Source organism: Stylophora pistillata, chromosome 6, assembly GCF_964205215.1.
Source record: "Stylophora pistillata chromosome 6, jaStyPist1.2, whole genome shotgun sequence".
NCBI classification, from domain to species: Eukaryota; Metazoa; Cnidaria; class Anthozoa; order Scleractinia; family Pocilloporidae; genus Stylophora; species Stylophora pistillata.
The window spans coordinates 25813973-25830946 of NC_142524.1; the positions used below are offsets into that span (position 1 = coordinate 25813973).

At 39.6% G+C, this 16974-nt stretch overlaps 1 protein-coding gene and 2 pseudogenes across 1 annotated transcript; 2 read left to right on the plus strand and 1 right to left on the minus strand.

The window, feature by feature from the left end:
* Positions 1-2196: 2196 nt before the first annotated feature.
* LOC148729105 (putative skeletal organic matrix protein 5) lies at positions 2197-3911 on the plus strand (annotated as a pseudogene).
* A 3076-nt stretch (positions 3912-6987) lies between these two features.
* Positions 6988-13031, plus strand: LOC148729106 (putative skeletal organic matrix protein 5; annotated as a pseudogene).
* A 1256-nt stretch (positions 13032-14287) lies between these two features.
* LOC148729107 (putative skeletal organic matrix protein 5) lies at positions 14288-16820 on the minus strand. Its single transcript, XM_088725401.1, has 4 exons — positions 16732-16820; positions 16366-16399; positions 15748-15874; positions 14288-15451 (listed from the first exon to the last, which is right to left on the minus strand). The coding sequence occupies exons 1-4, from the start codon at positions 16733-16735 to the stop codon at positions 14933-14935; spliced, it is 684 nt and encodes a 227-aa protein (XP_088581527.1). The 5' UTR covers positions 16736-16820; the 3' UTR covers positions 14288-14932.
* Between the last annotated feature and the right edge of the window lie 154 nt (positions 16821-16974).

Genomic DNA, 16974 nt, shown 5'->3' on the forward strand with positions numbered 1-16974 from the left:
CGTCACAAATGATTGCAAACTGGCAAGTTGTTCGAAGTGTTGCCAAGTTATAACCAATTTTAAATGCAATAAATCCTCTCACTTGGCGAGAAATTCTCAATGTTATTAGTAATTGCAAGACATCTAAAGGAATATATATTACAGCAACCTTAGTTTTCTTTCATTCACGTTTACATCCAATCTCGCCTCTTTTCGGCATTTCGCTTATTTTATTACGGTACTTCTCATTCTTTTCCCTGGAACCATTTTTCTAGCCTACGATACAGATTATGTAGGGAGCAGCACTTACCTGCTAAGGTCTTTTCCTGTAAGGGGAGGAAATGCTCTCACCAGTAATTCTCCGATTTGGGAAGAGCTGTCGTTCTTTGTAAATGATAAATCAGAAATCCGCTTGGCGGTAGTGAGCCTGCCCAGCTCAGTCTTGTTTGGCACGCTTCTGTGCCGTTTATCCAGAAAGACAACAGTTCTTTGGAAAGCGCGCTTACTGCGGTTCATCTCGTAGAGTTGAAGGCTTAATCTAAAAGACTTAAGTGCTTGCTACACTAATCGATGTCCTTCGATGACGCGAAACCACGCCGAAAATGAAACTGACCGACGTCTTAATTAAAAGGCTTTTTTTTTTGTCTTAATTAAAGGCTTTTGTTTCACGGCACACCCATGTCACCTAGGCCTGTCGCTACGGGACACTTACATTGATAGTTAAACAATTTTGGGATCGTTTTCCGCAAATGCACCAAACGCAATTTTTTAATCGTCCAATTGTTCTTTAATTACATCAAACGGGCAAGTGACCCTTTTCTAGGAAGTGGTGTGCACACATAGACACCCGTACACGCAGAATGGAAACTTTATTGTTTGAACAGGAACTTGAGACCATGCATGGGTAACTGTCACTTCGCGGATCGATTGCTACCAGATCAGTATCAATTGTTATTGATGAATACGTGTCAAATTGTCCAGGGAATACACATTTCCCATTGAGGTCCACAAGGTGATATATATCGTTTACTTATCAGTTAATCTTGGTAATTTCAACAAATTAAAAGCAGATCTCGCTTGGACTAGATCACTCCGCTGCCTTATTCAGTTTACTTCTCCTCCCGGCGCGCTATTTAACTGTTCTGTATGGTAAGTCTTTTTTCGTTTTCTTATTATTGCGAGGATTTTTATCTGTCAGCAACTGCTTGTTTTCGCTGTCACGCATCGACAGATAGATCTTCAGTGCATTCGTTAAGAAATTTCAATGTTATAGGAGATAGGTTAAGAAATAACTCTCTAATTTTTAGGTCTCTTTGTTTTCTAAACTTGAGATATTCGTCGAAATGTTTTGCGCAAATTTAAAGAGCCTAGTATGGAGTCGCAATTGTGGTGGGTGTATCTTTGGTTCACTAAAATTGCGGCCGGAAAATAGTGCAAAAAGTCTGAATTTAAATTTGGCTATCTAACGCGACAAAAACTTAGGCAATTTTTTGGTCAGAAGTTCTTTTCAGACTAATGAGCAACCAGGCACTTTTAAATGCGCTCGTGCACGATGCAAAACGTGTCCTTTCATTCACAACTCTGATAAAATATCGGGACCTAAACGATCCATTAAGATCACCGATCACTTCACGTGCACCTCCGCTAATGTAATCTATTGCATAACTTGCACTTATTGCAAAAAGATATACATCGGCGAAACAGGCAGAAGACTAGGTGACCGATTCCGAGAACACCTTCGAGACGTGGAAAGGAATGACAAGGACACATCGAAACCAGTCGCTAGACATTTTAATTTACCCAATCATTCTAAGCAACATATGGCAATCTGCGGTCTTTCCTTGCACTTAGGTGGCACGGAAAGCCGTAAAAATCTTGAACAAAAGCTCATCTTTCAAACCGGCAGTCTAAATCCCACAGGGATCAATGAACGCTTTTCATTCCACTAATTTATTCATGTTTTTCTCGTTGCCATGCACCCACCAATAACGTAGCTCCATTTTCTGCCTTTAAAAGCACACACAACCCACAATTCCTCTATTCGCTCCGACGAAGGGCTAACGCTCGAAACGTCAGCTTTTGTAATCATTACGGTGGCCAATTTACCATTTCAACTTTGTTGATATATCCAAATTATTTCTCAGCGTAAACTTAGCATTAGTGGACGCCGCTACTGTGTCCCACAATGTCAAAAGAATAACATCCACTGCCTCTAAATTCTACACCGACAACTTGATGGTTTGTAACCTTATTAACGATTCGCATGTAAATGAAGCCACAAAAACGCTGGAAGCAAAGCTGGATAATCTTATTTCGCTGGTCAAAAAGACTTTTCCTTCACAGCCACCAGGTAAACTTAGTAATCATATTTTTGAGTGTTGGGAACTTTTTTAAATTATAAAGAGTTCGCCGCGAAGGCTTTGCTCAAACTAACCGTGGAATGGTATACTATATTTCATACAGCCAGTCCAATCGCCTCTTATAAAGAACGGTATGAAAAGGACAGGTTAGTTATCCTACTCTTTATTATCAGTATTTTTGTCTTATATAACTGATTTGTTTGACATTACGCGTCATGTACACAACTCGCCCAAGAGTGCGGTGTGAACGCCGTTGATCAGTGGAAAGAAATTAGGGAGCTTTAGCAACGACAACGGCGACGGCAACGAAAACGTCGTGTCGAAATCTAACTTTTCGTTTTTGTAACTCTCTCCAGGTTATTCCGATGTGTTTCACTTGGAAAATGCTGGCGAACTATTCAGGGAATTTATCACTACGAACGGCGTTAAGGTAAGGAGAAAAAAAAATTAACCGTCATGCGCTCATGTTCTCGAGAAACCTAAAGTTTGATTATTTCACGTTGTTGTTTTGTCGAGAACGGCAAAGAAATGTAACTAAATGTTAAACGCACGTGCAGGCCGATTGTTTTTGCTCATTAAGACTATTGTTTTCTGCCGTTCTCGTTGCCGTCGCCGTCGTCGTTGCTAAAGCTCCCTATTGACGAAGCGTGAACAGCTTTTGAGCCGGAGGAACCATTTCGCGTCTTGTTGCTGCTCAAAGCCACTCTGCAGCAGCACACACACGTCTTTTCAAACCAGGGATTAGTTAATAGTTATTACCTATCTCATCTTGGAGTATCTCTTAAAAAAGATAAAACTAGTATTCGATATTTAAAGAATATATTGTCCATGCTAAACTTTGCTTGGTTTTTTTCCAAATTTTATTCCAAAAGGTAGTCTAAGAGAAAAGTGTACCTGCTGACTTTTGTTTCTCAGAAGATTCCTGTTTACTGTCAAATGGGAGACTTTGGATGTGGGGATGAAGGATGGACGCTGGCCATGAAGATCGATGGAAATAAAGGTAAAAATACTTTTTGAAGTGAATTTAAAGAATTAAAATATTAAGTAAAAACTTTCCCTGTTTTTAATTCAGAGAACCTTCAGCTACGATTGTCACTTCTGGAGAGATAGGAATTCTTCTAACCTTGAAGGAGGTAAGACTGGGTTTGACTCACAATAGACTAAGTTACCATCCTATTGGAAGACGCCATTCTCCAAGATCTGTCTCGGTGTGAAGATCGGCCACCAGAAAGAGTTCATTGTCATGAAAAGGCAGGCCAACTCATTGTTCTCACTCCTCGCTGATGAAAAATACCGAAAAACAACAATGGGCCGCGACACGTGGAAGACGCTTATTGGTCCGCAGGCGTCCTTGCAGCACAACTGCAACATAGAAAGGTTTAATGCTAGGGGTAGCAAAGGCTTGGTTTCCTTTGCAATAACGGGAAAGACTGCGTAACCCCTGATTCTAGAATTGGCTTTGGTACAGGAGGATACAAAGATGACTCCAATACGTGTGGAAATGTAGCAGCACACTCGACTGATACTGGAAACAAATACATCAAAGCCATGGTGTACATCCTGTTGCAGTGACGGGAGACTCAAATTGCAAGCTAAGAAGCCACTATGGATGAGAAAAATGTAGTGTCCTAAGGCTTACTAGCTAATAAAACAACTGGTTCAAAATGATCTCCTCTGGTCAGATTTGTCTTGAAATCTAGTCTAACTCGTTTCAATTGTGTGAAACCAATTCGGGTTTAATTTAACAAATGGTAAACACCACAGCGTACACTATTGAGTTATGGATGCACGCGGGAGGTTGGTAAGCACGAAAGAAGCGTAAGAATCGCTCGAGGCGATAGCCGAGAGCGACTCTAGCTTCTTGAGTGCTTAGCAAACCTCCCAAGTGCATCCATAACTCAATAGTGTACGCTGTGGTGTTTACCATTTGTTTTATAACATAACATTGATACATTGTAGCTAAAGAGTTCCCTTTTATTTAACAAATCTTACACGAGCAGAAAAAAACAAGAGCGCGCGGAAAAATAGTCTTTGCATTTGCTCACGTCAGCAGCGTACACCCATGGGCAAATGGGGGACGCTAAATTTACCAATCAGAGCGTGCGCTTAACTTTGGTTATGTTATAAATCAAATTGTCTGTGAGCCACAAAGGTCAGAAAATGTATTATGAAAGAGTTATGAGGTGGGCGACTGAACCGAGTTCGCTTAAATCCATTGGTCACTGGGGTTCAGTGCTGCGAAATTAATTTTCTTAACTAAAATGCACAGTCTTTTTAACGTAAAGAGGGTTGTTAGTTTTTTCTAGCCAGTACTGTGGTGCAAAATGGGGAGTTCAGGCACAAACCTAACATTGTTGATCGTTTCGATTGCTTTCGATCTGATGTGGAGAACAATCGCGAGAACGGTCAAAGTTTCTTGGCTGATTTAATAAATTCAATTATAGCATGTAAACAATGGTGGCTAGATCGGTCAGTAACACTTTTGCATTCGAAACTAATTCTGTGCTTTTCTGGGATAAAAAAAAAAAATCGTGGAATTCGTTGCTCCATATTGCTTCAATTACTATCATTCAAAAACACTAGTGGTCACTTAAAATGCTTTCTGGGGTATACCAGTCCAAGGCAGAAGACTGATAGCGGTTTGGTATCGCATGTAAGCGAGATTCAGCGCGGCGAATATCCGGTCGCCACAATGGACGGATGGAAGATTTAGGACGAGGAACAGAGCGAGAGGGGTGGGGAGGGAGAGAAAAGTTTTACTCTACTTCCCCCTTCCTCTTCGCTTTGTAACTCGACTCATCTCGCGCTTGAAATTAAAACTACCGCCCCCAAGCAGGCTCTGTGTACAGCCGCCCATTTTTTAACTACTTTTGTACTTTAAGAAAGGCTGTTGGAGGAAAGTGTAAAAGTGCACATGACAAGCCCGAAAGTTATTGTGGGCAGTTTTATGTCACAGTTCCTTGACCTCTGAATTTTAGGGAAATCTGAGAACACGTCACAGTAAGGACGATCCATCGCCTGTTTGATGAATTCAATTATTTGTTTGAACTACCAATTCACTGATTACCGGATACCCAAATTACCTTTCGAGTTTGTCGCGTTCAATTTTGTCCAATGCGGAAAGAAGATCAAGATTTAAGTTTATATCCACATGTAAGGTATGTGAGGTAGCAGCGCAACCTGGGTTACATTCAACGCAGGTTTCAATGCACAAACAAGTACTACTGGTTTTGATTCTACACTGTCGCAAACATTCTACTCCACCCATCTTGTTTATAGTACGTGTTTGTCAACTTAAATATTTAAGCCCTAGAAGTCATGGCAGAGAATCGACCTATTAAATTTGGAATATTTTAGTCGAAAAGCGATTTATGGAGCAAGTTCTCTCCCTTCCACCTTAGCCCCTACCTTTATGATCAGTTCGCCCCTAAATGCTATTACTCGTTGCCTTACGGTAGAACCTATTCCTGATCTGTCGAAATGATGATATAGTTTAATCAACATACAATTTACAGCGAAACCAGATCAAAATTCGATCAACCTGCAAATTTCCAGGCGTGTTAATTAGCGCACGAGTGACGCTATTTCCTGGTTTGAAAATATATTATGTTTGCAGCAAGTTCTAAAAACTGTCGAACGCAAAGTTAGTAGGGGGCGAACTAACAAAAGAGCGCAACCTCCATAGCCTGGTACGCGAAAAGGAGATCACAAAAAATCACATATCAACTGAATTTACTCTTAAAAACACCCTTAAACACTTTCAATTGGTTTTAATTAGGAAACGCTTGTTTCATTAGCATCTTTACATAACTAATTCTTTTTATTTTGGCTTTACATATTTCATTTTCTGGGAGGAAGAATTCAATTCTTTTCATTGTTAGGATGAAAAGTTGAGAATATTTACAGCTTCGGGTTACTTTGATGAAGGGTAAATGCGTCTAGCTTCATTTCTGTTCTGTATTTAAACCGACGTTCTTTGTCAATAAAATTATTTTAATACGCTTTGTCAGTGCAGGCAGTCGCGCCAATCAAATGATCTCTTTAATTAAAAGAGTAGGCGTCAATGTCAGAGGTTCCCAAGGGATCAATGTCTTTACGTTAAATTTACATGATCAACTCAGTTTCTAAAAAGTTATAAAACCAAATTATCTTGTAATACCCCTCACCGACCGGAACTCCACAGGTTCTCTAGAGACTTACCCGGCCTTTAAGTGATTTCTACAAATCGTTTGGACTTAAATGCAGAACTGAGGACACCTCACGTTTTGTGTTAGGAATCGTTGAGGGATGCATGCATGCAAAAATAGTCAGTTCGTTAAAAATAAACATATAAAATTGATTTTATGAAATCGCTGTATCGCCGTTCTCAAATTGGCCTTTCATTTTCCAGTAGATAGACAGCTATATTGTAAACAGATTTTCAAAGTCCGGTAATTTCTTTGGATGACATTAGCAATGTACTCAGTGAATAAACTTGAAAACAAACTTAAACTTGGAACTTGTCTATTGGATGTTGTTGAGTGCGAGCAAGAAAATACGAGTCGTGTTTAACAATGATAACAAACAATAACGAAGCAAAATCACCACAATCAGTTATTCACCGGCTGTGCAACACAGAAATGATCTCCCGACGCCGATCAATCTCAAGATGCGCTTGCTTTTTGCAGTTTTTTTAATCGCAAATGTCCTCAAGCTGGTTGCTATCTTAAGCGACGCCAGACAACAATCTTGTACCGCCAATCAATGCGGTGAGACCAGCAAAGACATTAAGACGCTTAAAACGAAAATGAACGATCTGATTGCGCTGGTAAAGGACGCTTTGCCTCCAAAGCCTCCAAGTACTTTTTTTGGATCATATTTTGGGGAGCGGCATTTCATGTTTTCATGTTCAAAGTGTTCTCAACTCGCTCACATCTTTACACCGCAGTCTTTTCTTTCTTACAGCCAGTCCCTTCTCCTCTTGCAAGGAGCAGTACGACAAAGGAAAGTAAGGAAACAGTAAGAAGTTTTCATTTCAATATTCCAAATCGCTCGCTTGATATTTAGAGACCATTTTTGTAGGTATAAGGACTCTTCTCTTTCATACAGCTGACTCAATCCGTTAAATGCTCTCTTTTGTCATAAGTTCGAGACGAAGCAAAGTGTATCCACTGGTGTTTGGATCTCAAAAGATTCCTGTTTACTGTCACATGGGAAACTTTGGATGTGGCGGTGGAGGATGGACACTGGCTATGAAGATTAACGGTGCAAAGGTAAACTACATGTCTTCTTTCAGAACCTCTTGATTTATTGAAACTGAAAAAAGAAATGAAATAAAAATGTCACTCTTTATTTCAGAGAGCCTTCCATTACAATTCCCATTTCTGGAACGACAGAAATGCCTATCACCTTGGTGGAGGCAGGACTGGCCTTGACTTACAAGAGACTAAGTTACCGACTTACTGGAACACACTCTTCTCAAAGATCTGTCTTGGTTTGAAGATGGGCCATCAGCTCAGATTCATTGTCATCAATAAGAGGGCCAACTCACTGTACTCACTGATCGCTGATGGGAAATACCGGATTCCGGCTTTTCCAGACTACCACTTATATTAGTTGTAAAAGGAACATATATAAAGTTAAATAACAAAGACGAAGCTAAAATGGCACGTTAAGAGAAGTAAGGAATTGGTTCTTGACTTACCACTGTCTTACAACATGTGCTTCATCGATAGCCACAGCACATAACCTCGCACGGTATACATCATCGATCACCAACGATCATTTGAAGAACCCGAATGATTTAGGGCTACAATTACGAGTGTAATTACAGGAAAATCCTCCTTGAACTTAACAATTTGACAGCGAGTGAGTTATAAAGAAAACAAACTTTATTCAAATTAAAGAGAAAGCTTTCGCCGAAACATTTTTATTTGTAAAGGTAGTTAAAAGGCTTCCGAACAAATTTTCAAACATTTTTTTGAAAAGTAACTGTCACGACGTGACACCTGTCAATTGAAGAGTAAAAAAAGCATACGCTTTTGAAGAAACAGCAGTACTGGCGTGACAAATACACACAAGTTAACTGATCAGACGACGATTTTCTCGTAAAGAGAAAAACAGAGATCTTACAGAAAGTATTTTTCATTTCCAGCGACGATTAATCTTCGAAGATTTACCTCTGTTCCGTTTTAAAATGTCACGGAAAGTCAAATTGTAAGTGAATGCGAATATGTGTTTTGGAGTTGTCAGTCTGCTTGTTTTTTTTTTTTCTGTAATGGCGTGTGTAAATCGGTTATTCTTCCACCGAAAAGCTGAAGTCTATGAGACTCTTTCTACCTAGACACAAGGAGATTTAATGCGACTTTTATTCATCGAATTCCTGCGTTTCTGCCGTGAAATTTACGACAAAAGTGTGTTTTAGGATTTTGAACTGGTGCTGAATAAAATTTCTTTCTTAGCCTAAACTTATAAATTCGTTTGTATCTGGTGCATGTCAAACCCATGTGTAGCTTAACGGTCAAACAGGGATTGTCACTCACTAAATTGGCTCGCCATTAAGTCTTGTGATCGCCTTCGTAAGAAATTGTTTTTTTGTTGTTGTTGTTGTCGTTTTACTATTCCGCGTTTTACCAGTCCCCGTTTTACTAGTCCGCGTTTTACTAGTCCGCGTTTTACTAGTCCGCGTTTTACTAGTCCGCGTTTTACTAGTCCGCGTTTTACTAGTCCGCGTTTTACTAGTCCTCGTTTTACTAGTCCTCGTTTTACTAGTCCTCGTTTTACTAGTCCGCGAGATACTAGTCCGCGTTTTACTAGTCCTCGTTTTACTAGTCCACGTTTTACTAGTCCGCGTTTTACTAGTCCGCGTTTTACTAGTCCGCGTTTTACTAGTCCACGTTTTACTAGTCTTCGTTTTACCAGTCCGCGTTTTACTAGTCCGCGTTTTACTAGTCTGCGTATTACTAGTCCGCGTTTTACTAGTCCGCGTTTTACTAGTCCGCGTTTTACTAGACCGCGTTTTACTAGTCCGCGTTTTACTAGTCCGCGTTTTACTTGTCTGCGTTTTACTAGTCCTCGTTTTACTAGTCTGCGTTTTACTAGTCCAGTCCAGTCCAGTCCAGTCTGCGAAATACCATATGCCTTTATATTTTGGCTTGACAGATTTCATTTTCACGAGAGAAGAAGAAGTTTTCCACCTTAGACTGTAAAGTTGAAAATCTCAGTTGAAAGTTTATGGCAACTTTGTTTTAGTGTAAAGTTAACAACTATTCACCAAAGTGGAGGTGGTTAGTGGTGGATATTTACCGAGCCGCGAAGCGGCGAGGTAAATATCCACCGCTAACCACCGACACTGAGGTGAATAGTTGTTTTAGTATATACTAAAACAGTGAGATAATATACACTGCTTCGTCGTTAATTTGAGTGATTTCTTCGCTTACTAAAATAGAGACAACTAATTACTTTATATTAAGAACTATATTAGGCTTCTCGAAGTCTGTGTCATACGACTTCCTCCTCGAGTTGGCCGACATTAAGTCTTTGGAGAATCGTAGGCAATTCCAATCGTTAGTTATGTTATATAAGTGCTTGTATGATAAGGGGGCTCCTTATATAAGTGATTTTTTTCATTTTAGAAATGTACCGTATAGTTTACGCGGGCTCAGTACAAGGCTAGATTTACCTCCTTTTAATCTCGAGTTTTTACATCGGTCTTTTTCATTTTTAGCTAGTAAACTTTGGAATGCGCTACCCCCTAGACTCAGAGAATCTCAAGATATTGTTTCATTCAAGCGTTCTCTTAAAGCCCACATGGCTTAGTGGTAGTGATTGTAGATATCGTTATTTTTAATATTGTTAATATTGTAACTTTTTATTGATAGCTCTTGTCCATGATCTTCGATCCTGTTTTTAGTTATTTAATAGATCTACTTATTATTTGTATTCTTACAGAAATTATGTTTTATTTCTAATTGTACATACACGTACACGTTTTAACAAGAACTTCTGTACTCCTAGGTGTCACGTGTTTAAATAAAGGATTGATTGATTGATTGATTGTCACGGATGCAAACGGGGACGCCATTTTTTCCCGAGTTGCTCGGAGGTAAATAGCGAAGGATATTCGGAGTTTGACTAGCCAATCAGGGCGCGCCTTCAACGATATCCACAGTTTTAGTATATACTAAAAAGCGATATTCTTCGTTAACAGAATTACTTTCTTGTGCTTTGTCGATGCAGGTAGTCATGATAAACAATTATCCGCGTGCAAGTTCTCTCAAAAAATGTAAAGCTACTGGATCGTTTGAGGAGCAGCGAGAGTCACAAAAGAACTGTTGAAGGCTATAAATGGATATAAGTTAGAGTCGTATTGAACAACCTCGGTCACTGTATTTAGATGGTATTTGAGTGTGTAACAACATCTTTTTTAAAATGATATCTAGTATATGAGTCTGAGAGTTTAAAGTTGTCTTCAATTCAGTTCAAGAGTAAAGGTCGCAATTTTCCTTTAGAAACTTGGTCTGTGCAATCCCAGCAAAGGTTTTAAGGTGTAACCAGGCAGAGCGTAAACGAAGTTTCACCAGACATCTTGTTGATGCAAATCGTAAAGCTTTAATCTGTACAAGATAATTTGATTTTATCAGCTGAGTTAACAATGTAAATGGGCCACCGCTTCGATCGTTAGTCCTCGCTCTGACGAAGGACGAACGCTCGAAATATCAGCTTTATAATCTATTTACGGTGGCCAATTTACGTAAGCAACTCAGATGTTAAAATCGAATTATCTCGTGATTCTCCGAACTAAAGAGGTGCCAAAGTCTCTCTGAAAACTTACTCCTTTATTCGATTCATTTAAATCGTGTGAACTTGGTGGCTGAATCGGTAATACCTCACATTTTGAATAAGCCGTAAACATATGATCAAATGGATAGAAAACCTAGTCACCAAGAGCACAGCCATCGACAAGCTCAACGCAGTCCTTATCGTTTTAACTATATAAAGTAATATATGGACCAAAAACAAAACAATAATGGCCTCAGTTAATTGTGTGGGCATGCATGCATGTAAACATGGTCAGCTCATTAAAAATAAACATATAAATTTGATTCTATAAAACTGCAATATATTCGCTCTCAAATGGGCCCCTCATTTTTCAACAGATAGATAGCTATATTACGAGCAGTATTTAAAGGCTATGATAATTTCTTTACAGGAAATTGTACAGTGCGATCGAATGAAGTTAAAAATAAACTTCAAACAGGATCTTGTTTATTGGATGTCGGTGAGTGTGAGCAAGAAAATACGAGTTGTGTTTAACAATGATAACAAAAAGTAAGGAAGCAAAATCAACACAATCCGAGTTATTCACCGGTTGAGCAACACAGAAAACATTTCATTACGTTGATAAATTTTTAATATGCGCTTACTTTTCGCAGTTTATTTCATCGCAAATGTCCTCGCTTTGTTCGCTGTTTTAATCCGCGTCAGACAACAATCCTGTACCGCCAATCACTGCGGTGAGATCAGCAAGGACATCAAGAAGCTTCGAACCCAAGTAAAAAATCTTGTTGCGCTGGTAAAGGACGCTTTGCCTCCAAAGCTTCCAGGTACTTTTTTCGGTGATATGTTTTTATTTTTGAAGTGTTGTCGATGCACTCAGATCTTAAAATCGTAGTCTTATCTTCCTTATAATCTGTCCCTTCTCTTCTTGCAAGGAGCAGTACGACATAGGAAAGTAAGTATATAGTGAAGTGATTTAATTGCGAGATTCCAAAACGTTCGCTTGATCGCAGGATGTTTATACAGTCAGAGGACCTTTTGCCTGCTTACAGGCTGACTTACTCCGTTACATCTGACTTATTCTTTTTCCATAAGGTCGAGACGAAGCCAAGTGTACCCGCTGATGTTTGGTTCACAAAAGATTCCTGTTTACTGTCACATGGGAAACTTTGGATGCGGTGGTGGAGGATGGACGCTGGCCATGAAGATTAACAGCGCAAAGGTAAACTCCTTGTCTCCTTTCAGAAACTCTAAAGATTACTGATTGCAAAAAAAGAGAAAAAATCAAAAAAATTGTTTTTTTGCTTTTCAGAGAACCTTCCATTACAATTCCCATTTCTGGAGCAACAGAAATACATATAAACTTGCTGGAGGCAGGACTGGCTTTGATTTATAAGAGACTAAGTTACCGACCTACTGGAATACACCCTTCTCCAAGATCTGCCTCGGTATAAAGATTGGTCATCAGTTCAGGTTCATTGTGATCAACAGGCACGCCAACTCACTCTATTCACTGATCGCTGACGGGAAATACCGCGCCACCTCACTGGGTCGTAACACGTGGAAGTGGCTGATTGGCTCACAGGCCTCCTTGCAGCCCCACTGCAACAAAGAAGGTTTCAATGCAGTGGGAGACAACCCTCGGCAATCCAAAGCAAGAATCGGCATCACCGCCAACCAGCAGAATGACTGCTCTTCTTGTGACTCCCAAATTGGTTTTGGTACAGGAGGTCTACATGATGACTCTAACACATGTGGCAATCAAGCAACACACTCGCCAGACAATGGAAACATGCATATCAAAGGAATGGGGTACATTCTGGTGCAGTGACTGGGGACACAGTTAGCTTCCCAAATTTTAAGCCAAGAAGCCATCATCAAGTAGAAAATGTAGTATCCTAAAGCGTAGAAGCTAATAAAACAATGGGTTCAAAATTATCTCCTCTGATCCGAGTTGTCTGTCAATTATAGATTTTTTGTAGTCAGTCTAAGACGTGTTAATTGTGCTAATTCAAGTTTTACGAATGAGGTAGATACTGGCTACGAAGACGTATTCGGTGTTTATTATACGTCCACATCGCGAGCTGTAGGCCAAGGGAGGTCACGATCAGATCACACACTAAAGGTGATACACGAAATAGCGACTTTTTAATTCTTTTGGAGCCCACAGACATTAATTATTTGTACGAAAAAATAATTGGCACAGATAGGAGAAGTAACGGAACCCAAAAAGTAGTACTGCTTAAAACATTGCCTACTTTTCTTGCTCTCATTAGAATCAACGACTTTTCTGTACCATTTGCTTAAAACGGCATTTTCCACGTGGAATATGAATGAAGAAATTAATTTTAACACGATGATCATCAGTTATTCAACTGAACGGATTTCCTTCCGGAATATTTCCGTTAGTCATGACCTTTTACACCACACCTTCAGATGACACCTTTTAATTCATAAATAATCCCAAAAGGATCAGTCAGATTTCATTTCCAAATTTTATAGAAAAGAATTCTGTAGTTATCTGATGCAAAAGAAAGGATAGTTTTGGAACTAGTCATGATTTATCACCGGGAGGGTTTAGGGGATTTCGGAGGGCCGATCAGTCGTCGCCTACAGACCATGGAGGGGAAGAGGTGAATAACGAAAACTGACTACCAATTTAATGCCAACAAGGCGGAATGGGGGGTCATAAGAATCAAAATCCTCTGGACCTCTCTCCAGTTATGACTGTTCCCTTAAAACAGACATTGTTTATTTTGCTGCACGTGATGCCATCCACTGTTCGGTTCTGACTTGTCAGTTAAAATCCGTCGGTAGGGTTAGGTGGCTCTGTTAGGTTCATGAATGTAAATATGTGATGAGGAAGTCGTTTATATAGCGCCAGTAGTTGTCGATATCTGTTTAGCGAGTGAGAGTCTGTTATAAGATTGTATACCAGCTATTCAAAGCCAAAGTTATTGAAATTATTTGGAAACTAATAAATAGTAGAACTTTCTGCTAGCCCAATCCAGGCTCGGTCCGAATATTGTAATTCGCAACTCATTACCGACCGGACTTTTTCGCATTGTAACCTATCAGACCATATTTGCGGAAAAACTGTTCAATTAGTTTACACTACCGAAACTTGTAGCACTCGACCGACAAAATGCTCTTAACTTGAGTGAGATGATGACGAGTGGTCACTCACCACCACCGACAACATTCCTCTTTAAGTCAACTCTTTCCTGAGCGATCGACGTGAACCATCAACTGAACTGAAAATAAGTTGTTAATGACGGTGTCTTTATTATTTCTAGGAAGAATTGTTTTGCCGGTGAGGTTATAGGCTGTTTAGCTCTGTAAAAATTCAAGAAAATCATAAGATATCAGTATAAAAGGCATCAGGAAGTAACGGCCCTTTAAAAACAGGCAATGAAGAACAGTACCTTACACTACTATCTTTTTCTGTAGTTAATTACACGTTCAGCTCGGGGGCTTTGGATTCTACGATTCTAGGTAAACAAAGCTTCTCCCCTCTAATTGCTACACATTTCATTGTAAATTAGTCACGAGAATTTATTGTTAGAGCATGATAATTATTAACAACTCTTCACCGAAGTGGAAATGGTTAGTGGTGGATATTTACCGAGCCACGAAGCGGCTAGGCAATTATCCATCGACACTTGATGTGCACAATTGTTTTACTTCGAGATGCTAAAACGGTGAGACATGTAACTTCCTTGCTCATACAGCCCGCGAAATCGACGTCTCATGAATATGGAATTTGTCTTCTTGGCCAATTTCTACTTCGTTTTTAAAGCTTGAATAAAAATTTGGGAAGTGAACTGTGTCCCCAGTCACTGCACCAGGATGTATCCCATGGCTTTGATGTGCTTGTTTCCATTGTCTGGCGCGTGTGTTGCTTCATTGCCACAGGTGTTGAAGTCATTAAGGTAACCTCCTGTACCAAAACCAATTCGGGAGTCACAAGAAGAGCAGTCATTCTCCTGGTTGGCTGTGATGCCGATTCTTGCTTTGGATTGCCGAGGGTTGTCTCCCACCGCATTGAAACCTTCTTTGTTGCAGTGGGGCTGCAAGGAGGCCTGTGAGCCAATCAGCCACTTCCACATGTTACGACCCAGTGAGGTGGCGTGGTATATTCCAGCAGCGATCAGTGAGTGCAGGGAGTTAGCGTGCTTATTGATTACAGTGAATTTGGTCTGTTGTTCAATCCTCATACCGAGACAGATCTTGGAGAAGGATGTGTTCCAGTAGGTCGGTAACTTGGTCTGTTGTAAGTCAAACCCAGTCTCTCCTCCAGAAAGGTTATAAGCTTTTCTGTCGCTCCAGAAATGAGAGTCGTAATGGAAGGTTCTCTGAAATCGATGATAAAGGAGTTTTTCTTATTTAGTTTGATACCCGTTATAGACTGTTTTAGGCTCACGGTCATTAACTAACCGTAAGCGACCCTTGGTGTTTGTTGGAAAGACAGTTGCCCATTTTTTTCCCGCCTCGTAAAGATGAGTGAACGGTCGAGCGAACGACTTTTGTTAGTTGTAAAGGAAACGGCATACATTTTCTCATATACTCTATTTCGCTTACTTACACTGACCTGTATCTGCGATGAATTTTAAATGATTTTATACTTTATTGATAGCAAATCAATTTATACCTTGCTGCCATCAATTTTCATGACAGGTGTCCATCCTCCATCTCCGCATCCAAAGTCTCCCATGTGACAGAAAACGGAAATTGGCTTTGAGTCCAAGAGCAGGACAACCTTACCACTCTTGTTTAATCTGTTGGATAAAATACTTTGTGAGAACTGGTAGTACATAGCGAGACTTTTGCATATTCAGTAGGTCTTATACCTTTTCAAGAGACACAACGTACGTTTCAATTCTTTTCCAAAAAGAAGCTAGTCGGCTCGGATGATTATCATAAAGGATCAGGGGCTGGATTGTTGTTAAAATAACTGCTTTTATTCCTTCTGGGCCCAGTTGTTCAAAGGCCGATTAGCTCTAACCCAGGGTTAAATTTTAATCCAGGTTTCTAAATTTCTCTAATCAAACGCCATTTTGAGATAATCTTCCTAGTTCTTTTTAGGACATTCAATCATCAAATTGTAGACAAATGGAATTAAGCTGAATTTTCTTTCAGAGCTTTCAGATCTAAAATCAAATTTCACACTAACCCTGGGTTATCTTAACACAGCTTTGAACAACCCTGTTCTGATGGCTTATCTCGTTCTTACCTATTTTGGATATTGTCATTGAGCTATTTTACTTACATATTCCTTTCGTAAATTTCTTTGCATGTTGAGACTGAAAGAAGAGTAACATATGAATATTAATCTTCTCGGTAGCATTGTGAGTAGTTTTGCATTCACGTGATCATTAAAAGCATCAAGTTTCCTCCAAATTTTTGCAAACTGATCAATACAAGGCAGGTGATTAACATAAACAAAATCACCCTCTTCTCTGATGACATAACAACGGGCCCTTAAACAACATCAGAAAAAAGAACGTGTGGTATTTTAAAATCTGATTGAAATGAAAATTTACATTTAAAGAGAAAAAAACGCAAATGAGAGGCGTTTACTTTGAAACAGAGCATCACAAGAAACCTCATGGAAACATCAAAAGAGATTCATTACTCATTGTGCAGATTTTTCCATCCCCAAAGTATCCAGGTTTGCATGAACACTTGTATGATCCTTCAGTATTGTTGCACACAGCATTGGCATTACAGGTATGTGTTTCTGTAGCAGACTCGTCAATGTCTGAGAAGAAATTGATAATTTTTGATTGCGGGACAATTCTCCAAAGAATGATTTTCATTTGAGCGTTAAAGGTAACCCATAATCTGCTGGTTTTTGTCCTGCCATGTGATTGGTTCA